The following is an 8246-nucleotide window of genomic DNA, read 5'->3' as shown; positions in this document are numbered from 1 at the left end:
CCCGCGGGGGGGGGGGGGAGTGAGCGAGTGGCTGCGTGGTGCTCAGTTGCCGACTGAGGTTAAACCACGACACCTGCCAAGCAAGGAGTTGAGGCAGCCTGCAGCAGCCCTTTCGCAGCCAGCTCTGTGGCTGCCTGTGCTCCAAGCCGTGACAAAGTGAAAGCACTGATGGAAGTCATCTGAAATCTAACAAAGTTTTGGAAAACAGATCCTTTCATTCCTTCAACAGGGGGAGAAATTTTAACCTTATAAATTCTTAAAGTTTATAAAATACTTTTGTAAGACAGATCTAAGACAACTACAGCAATTTATTGCAGTTCAATGGAACATATTCTTGGATTCCCACATTACAAATAGGTAAGGTCAAGACCCCCAAATGTACAATTTGTCATCAAATTTAGCGAATCTAACAATGACTTATTTCATTCTGGTTTACTGCTTCAGATCATTAGGGTAACATTCAACAGTCATTTCAACTTTTCATATACAAATTGAGCCCAGTAGAAAAAGTTACAATCCAGTGGTCCAGAACATTTTAAGAGGTACCGTAAATGAACTTGAGTTTGGAAACCGCTGTTAATCTTAAAGACATTTAAAGTGTAATCTCTCTGAAAAGATCTGCAGATTTAAGAAATGTGGAAAGAAACCTTTTAATTGACTCCACCCTCAAAGGTGTAAGTGCTGGTGGGCATGACAGTGACTTAGAAAACATTTCTAAAAATCTTGTTAAAGGAAGGAATTATTTCAGGTGTTGGGCCTAGTTCTCCCCTTATGGAGTTTTCCATGGCAGTATAACTAAGACCACGTAGCTTTCCGTGTTTCTTTCAATTAATGTTTAACAGATAAAATAAATATGCCGGGAATGGTTTAGATACTATTGATCCTGCTCTGGAGCAGAGGATGGCGCGGGTGACTCCCGTTGACTCTAGTCCATTTCCTGTCGTACTACAGTACCCTTATTTCACACACACACCCCCTCAGCCTATGTTTTTTTTTTTTTTTTTTTTTTAACCTTGGGAGCTCTGTGGAAGCTGGAAGTGTACAGAAAGGACTGTAGGCTAGTTCCTCAGGCTTCCTGAATCAAATCCTAAAATACGTACTAAAGTGTCTGTGCAGTAGATGGGAGGAGTTACTGCCTCAGAGTGAGATTCATCATAGCTTCCTGCTGTGAAAGGACACATGTAAAACAGCAATAGAAATGTTGAAGAAGGCTGCCACTCTTAATTTCCGACTGTTTCTGGGGTGCAGGCGCGTAACTGCTTCCATGGGAAACTGCCTGAAACGCCTCCTAAAATTAGGCAACTCATTCATTTCTGTGTAAATTGCACGCAGGGATGAGTCATTCCTTTGAAGCACAGCAGGAAACATTAATGGTATTGGCCTGGCTTTCTTAACAATTGCAAGAAAAGTTTAGAGCGCTCATCAAGGATGTGAGGAACTCAGATGCATCTTTTTGTACCTCTGATGGTTCTAGTTATCTTGCCATACTTGCAGGGACATGGGTTCATCACATCTTGAATCAGTATCGTGACTCGATTTAAAAATATTGTACCTTCCCATATTTTTTACCTATTTTATGTGATGCAGATTTAATGTAAGATATTGCAGAACAGCATACATGAAACAGTGACCCACTCACAGTCATGCTAAAGTTTTCTCTTTCTGTGATGCTTTGTAGAGTGTCAAAGTCCTGAACACAGGGAGGGTATGAGGCAGGGCCCCAGTGGGATGTACACCCTGCAGCTTTGTTCATCTGGGTGGCTGCAAGTCTAACGCGTGTTCCTGCAGATGCGTGTTGCACCAGATTGTGCTAATAGAAATGGGAGGAAGAGGCTGTAGTTTTCATTACTTCCCATACAGTTAATAAGAGTGTGTGATATAATCCCTGGATACATAAAAATGTGTAGATATAATGGCTCATAAAGAAGATTGTTCTTGTTGAGTTCCTGTTGAAGCTGTTGCTGGGATATGGGCTGCTTCTGTCCTTAGGCAGAAGGGTAGTTACCATCATCTGTCTCTTCATAAGCTTAGTATAGCTCATGTGGAATGAATGACGCAGTGATAACTGTGTTCAGAATGGCTTGATTTCATCCATGTGTAGAGGACTTGCACTCTCTACAATCTCTACTCAGGTTTTACATGAGCCAACAATGTGCCCTTGCTGCACAGAAGGTGAATGGTATCCTGGTCTGCATTAGGCAAAGCGTTGCCAGCAAGTTGAGGGATGTGATCCTTCCTCTCTACCCAGCACTGGTGAGGCCACACTTGGAGTGCTGGGTCCAGTTCTGGACTCCCCAGTGCAAAAGAGACATGAACGTACTGAAGAGAGTCTAATGAAGGGCCACTAAGATGATGAAGGGGCTAGAGCATCTCTCCTATGAGGAAAAGCTGAGAGAGCTGGGTTCGTTCAGCCTGGAGAAGAAAAGGCTCAAGGGGGATCTTTTAAATGTATATACCTGAAGGGAGGGTATAAAGAGGACAGAGCCAGGCTCTTTTCAGTGGTGCCCAGAGGCAATGGTCATAACCTGAAACACAGGAGGTTCCCTCTGAACATCAGGAAAAACTTTTTTACTGTGAAGGTGACTGAGCACTTGCATGGGTTGCCCAGGGAGGTTCTGGAGTCTCCATCCTTGAAGATATTCAAAAGCTGCCTGGATATGTTCCTCAGCAACCAGCTCTAGGTGGCCCTGCTTGAGCAGGGGGGCTGGACAAGGTGACCTCCAGAGGTCCCTTCCAACCTCAATCATTCTGTGATTTGTGGCCTGATTTACTGTAGTATTAAGATTAAAGTGGTCATATCTCAAACTAGTTATTCCAGGCCCCCTTTTAATGGGGGGAAAAAAAAAAAGTAAGTAATTATGCTTTTAGGGTGTGATTCATTGCACATTGAAGTAGTCATCCAAAAATAGGTCAGATGGACTGTGCCATAAAAGTGCCAATGTGACTGTAAAGGAAACCTGAAGTGACCAGCTTAATTGGAGTCAGCTACCCTGCAGCTGTCTAGTGTTAGGTAAGATGAATGCCAGCCAAAGATTTAATGGACAAGGTGTACTATACTTTGTATGTCTGCCCATCACGCTGCTGACAATTGGTCGTGTAGGTGTATTGGATAACATCCTGCCCAGCTGGGGAGGATGGGCAGGATGAGGATCTGAATCGGCAGATGAGATACTCCATCGCTGTTCAAAATGTTTTTCTTCAACAGTAAATGGGCAGTGACGTCTCAGAAGGGCTCAGCTCTGAGGCAGCTGCTGAAATTGTTTGTTGGTGTATAGCGAGACATGCAGCCAGTTCTAAAAGGCTGTTTTTAGATCATGGACATATCTGCCAGCACAGATAAGGAGCTGCCTGCCAATTCCAAACATACACACACGACATTTACTCAATCACACACAAACATAAACAAGCAAATAAACAACCTCCCCCTCCCATAAACTAATCAAGCTTTTTCTCCTTCAGATGGAAAAGGAAGAAAGAAACAGCCTGCTATTGTTTTTGTTTGTTTGTTTTCTTCTTTTCTATTTTTAAATACAAGGAGGGGCTCAGATACTATATTGAAGCTGGAGCTATTTAGATACATAAATAAAATATGCAGATTTAGGAGTTAGTTTAGCTCTATCTATCTGGAAAATAAACGGAAATTCAATCATAAAACTTTTGCCAGTTTTGTTAAATGAGATTGGAATCCATCCATTATGTGGGGGCCTTCAATCTTCACACTATAAATCAACAAAATCAATGAATGTTGGGCTTAATTGGCCAAATTGATTGTATATTAAAACTGATTTAATTACTTCATTGTCATTATAGTAGGGATAAATTTGGCTAAGTCATTTTCATTTTAAAATGCCAGTTTTTCTGTAGAAATTTAGGAGTTTTGGAAAGAGTTGGGGAATGACCTTGTTTAAGATTCAGAATAACGATTGTTTTGGCTTGATAAGCCTGGCCCTGTTTTCCCTGCCTTGAAACTTTCTCTCTTCTATTGAGGAACCTTCAGAATTTAATTTAATTGAAGAAAAAGTGCCCTGAGACTTTCTGTGAGTATTCAAGTAGTGGATAACATGAATTTTTAAGCTGACATAACAAGTCTTAACATGGCTTCCGATTCATTCCTGACATAGCCAGGCATAATACTGGATATGTTAGAGTATTTGGAAGATAGCACTGCCGGAGAATGTGCCATAAATATAAAAGAGAATAATTAAATTAGATCCTCTCAGGATGAACATGCTAAACTGAGACCAGAGTGCATGTACAGTATATTAAAAATAAATACTCGTACTGCACAGCAGTGATTCAGCTGTCATTTGAATTCAGTGAAACTTTTCATGCAAACTAATTTCAGTGAAGCTACTCATGAGAGTAAGTTACGCTCACGCAGAAATGGGCTCATGGAGTCACTGACTGATTTCTGACCTGAAGCCAGGTAGGTGCAATAAGACTGAAACCAGCCATTTTATTTCATTTATTATTTGTGGTTCAGTGGCTGAGTCGGGTGGCTGGAGTTCTCTTTTTACTTCTGATGTCACGTTGAAGAAGTCATTTCACCATTGTGTGCCGCAGTTTCCTTAGTTACAGGTATGAATAGCAGTGCATAACCATCTTTGAAAAGAGCTTTGAGATTTGTAGACTAAAGCATGAGAGTGAAAAGTATTTTTATTATTTTCATTGTCAGAATCCACCAAACTCAGGTTTGTCCTCTTGCAGTACTCGTACAAAACGCTGTCCAACTGGTATTTTGGAGGTTATAAACATGTATCCTACAACGCTGAAAAATAACATTATTTAAGATGAGCTAAATGGCGTTATGTTAAACAGCACATCAGAAGTAATTAAATTTTATCTGGGTTTTTTTAATGGCTATCATGAAGCACTTTGTATCATTGATTTTGTTTATGTCGTGACTGTCTGCATCTCTGGACTTCACTGAGTAAAATTTCTTGAGCTTTGGGCCAGTGCTTTGTAAGGCCACCCATACAACAGCAAGATGGCTGGGAACTCCAGCCCACTGAGTGGGATTCGGTTCCAGATGAAGACCTTTGCATTCAGACATCTCTGTGTGAAATAGGGATCTGTGCTGCTGTTAGAGTCGATGGAGGTCTGGTTAAAGCAGTCAGTAGTGCCTCCAGAATGACCTGACCAGCTAACGGAGACTGGTTTCCGCTGTCTAATCAGAGGTATCTAGCATAACTTTTAGGTGGTGTGAACCTGGCCTGTAGTTGTCATTCAAGAAAGGTGTGGGCCTTCGCTAAGTCCCTCGTCATACCTGCCTGCCAAATGTAGATGTCTTAGACATCCTGGAGCATCCAATGGCAGGAGATGACTGTCTGGCAACTGCATCCCTCTGTTCAGGCTCGATTCAGTCACCATCACGTAGGCTCCTAGTGCCATTTGAGGTGCTAGAGGGTACCTAAGATGCCTGCGTGGGGCTGACAGATATGGTTAAAACTGGGAGAGAAATATGCCCTTCTGGAGTGGCAACTAAAAGCCAGCAGGATACCCTGGGAACTAGCTGGAGTGAGGTGTCTGCCTGAGGGATTGAACTGAGCTCTCCAAGTTGAATCTAGGTCGTGCTGAACTGCTCTCCAGGCTCCGCTGACTGTATTGACTAGATCACTATTAGTTATAATCAAAAACCATCTAGCTCATGTGAAATTGTCTAAATTTGGGCATGTTAGTCCTGAACTGAATCCTAACCCCCCCCTCCCCCCCCCCCCCCTCGCTATTTTGGACACATTAGAATAGACTAGACCAGAGTAGACTAGAATATTTCAGTTGGTAGGCACCTACAAACAATCATCTAATCCAACCGCCTGACCACTTCAGAACTGACCAAAAGTTAAAGCATTATTCTAACCTGCAAGTAATCCTTTTCTAAAATATACCTTATTTTCTTTCATAGCACATTCTATGTGGTGCTCTTTTTCCTGAAGATTTTTTTTCTTTAATAAAGAACAATAAAGACACCACTTTGCAAAGTGATGTTTCCAAACATCACTTTCTGCTATAGCAAAGTGAACTGCATCAGTGGCTGTCAGGGAAAGCAAATATGCCAAAAAGAGTCTGTTTGACTGAAAATTCATTTACTGTTCTGCATATGCTGAAACTGTGCAGTGCAAAAGGGCCACAAAATACCAGATGTGCTTGTGTATGAAGTTAGTATAGTATCAGGTTTGAATAAAATATGACTTGTAACAAATGCAAATATGGCGTGGGGCAGATAATGTAGTGTTATAAAAACACTCAGAACACATCTCTGGTTCATCTGTCTGGAAACGAGGAGAGGTGGTAGAAACAGTCTTTTCCTTGCTTTCCTTCAGCACACTGCTGCACTGTCCAAACAGATACTGGGATACTGGAAGTAGGAGTCCCTCTGGAGACCTAAGACTGTTGCAATGAAGTTTTGTGACGAATGTTTTCTGGAGTAAACTGACTTCATCTTTCTCTTGGTCCCAGCACTTCCCAGCATGGGAAGTCAGCGGAGTATTTTCTACTCTGGTGCTAGATAACGCCAGTGGAAATTTATTGGGTAAGGACTGCAGGATTTGGTGCATAATGAACTCAACAAATCTCTACAGGAGCATGCCCTGTAATCCACTAGAGATGTTCGGGAAGGCCTGCTTGGCATGAAAAGAAGTTGTTGGAAAAGCCTTTTCCTTGTGCAGTGAGTCATTGGAGTTTTAATGTGTTGCCTCATCACCTTCCAAAATGGCCAAAGCACACGTATGGGAAAGTGTGGTCTTTTTTAAAAAGATTGAAGTTTCTTTATCAGGTGCTGGCAGGAATTTTTAATTGCATGCATTTGTGATATATGCAAATCAGATGCATCTGAATAAATAAAGCAGTTAAATGCTTTGTTTAGTGTTGTTAAAGCTATTACTTTAAGGGTAAGATGTAGATTTTTAAAGCTAACTGGATTTGTAAAAAAAGTTAAGATTTTTCAAAGGCATCCCTGCAATTTGGCTACCGTGTTTTCCAAGTTCCATAAAAAATCTCAGCCTTCCTTTACTAACATGACTTACAGTACCTTCCAAAGTGTTGCGTGTGTTTCCTTCCCTGCTAGCAGCCAAGGAAACATTCACCACCAAGCCTGAACTTTGGAAGTCCTTGCTGCTACTATGTGCCCTGTAACGCAGTTCACGTGGACGGACAGAGCCATTGCATCTCCATCACCATCTCCACTGATGTTGATGCACCAGCTGCAATAATATTTCAAGTCAATCCCTGATTAGTTAGGGGAAGGTCAGCTATTTCTGACTGGCCTCGCCCAGACAGAGAAACAGAATGAAGCTCTGCCATCAGTGTCCTAAAATAGAAGGCCCTTTTCATCTGTCAGGCTTGAGTCAGCCACATGGAACACAAATTAGGAGAGACAAATCAACTCACAGGGCATTGGGAAACACAGGCAGAAAGTCAAGTGAAGAGAAACTTCTTCAGATATGAGCTATATTCTCCAAACAGCTTTTTAGTCACTTTCCCAAAAATTTTATTTATTTTACTGCTTCTTCTTAAGTAACTGAAAAAAGTAGGGGTTTAGGTTTTTTTTTTTGAAGATAACTTCGATAATGAAACTGAGTGTGGGGATATTTTTTGGAGGCTTCTTTGCAGCTCTGGGGGTTTTGCTTTTTTTGGTGGCATTTGGAACTGATTATTGGCTTCTTGCTACAGAAATAGGAAGGTGTTCAAAAGCACCTGAAGATGCTGGGGTTAGTATGGACATTTTTATTTATAATGAGGATTATATATGTAGGTTTCTTGGATGTGTTTATTTTGTAAGATTTTACTTCTGTATGAACTTTTGAATATACTCATTTTGACCTTCTGGAGACTTACAAGCCTGCTTCAAAACCTCTTGTAACCAGTTGTAATCAGCTCTAAAATGAATTTGTCTTTTGTGGTACTACTTTTGCAATATGACAGTCTTTCAATTGAAGTATAACTGTTTAGATATGTTATAGCTAACCTATATTCAGACAGACTGTGTTTCATTATGATGGTGGTGGTTTTTACTTCAACATCTAATTTCAGTTGAACTTAATTCTTTCAGCCATTTAAAAATTATGTGACAGTCTTTCAATTGAAGTATAACTGTTTAGATATGTTATAGCTAACCTATATTCAGACAGACTGTGTTTCATTATGATGGTGGTGGTTTTTACTTCAACATCTAATTTCAGTTGAACTTAATTCTTTCAGCCATTTAAAAATTATGTGATAATGGCTTTTTTTTTCCCCCTCCCCTCCTC

General features: G+C 40.9%; 1 protein-coding gene across 1 annotated transcript in view; it reads left to right on the top strand.

Moving 5' to 3' along the window:
- Positions 1-7318: 7318 nt before the first annotated feature.
- The window catches only part of TMEM182 (transmembrane protein 182), a 38970-nt gene continuing 38042 nt past the window's right edge, over positions 7319-8246 (top strand). Inside the window, exon 1 of the mRNA XM_009276117.2 lies at positions 7319-7705. Coding sequence (XP_009274392.1) covers positions 7566-7705 — 140 coding nt within the window. The 5' untranslated portion in view covers positions 7319-7565. The remainder of the gene's footprint in view (positions 7706-8246) is intronic.

This window comes from Aptenodytes forsteri, unplaced genomic scaffold (assembly GCF_000699145.1).
Source record: "Aptenodytes forsteri isolate BGI_AS27 unplaced genomic scaffold, ASM69914v1 Scaffold96, whole genome shotgun sequence".
Taxonomy (NCBI): Eukaryota; Metazoa; Chordata; class Aves; order Sphenisciformes; family Spheniscidae; genus Aptenodytes; species Aptenodytes forsteri.
The sequence above is the reverse complement of the archived record's forward strand: the minus strand, read 5'-3'. Positions and strand labels throughout refer to the sequence as shown.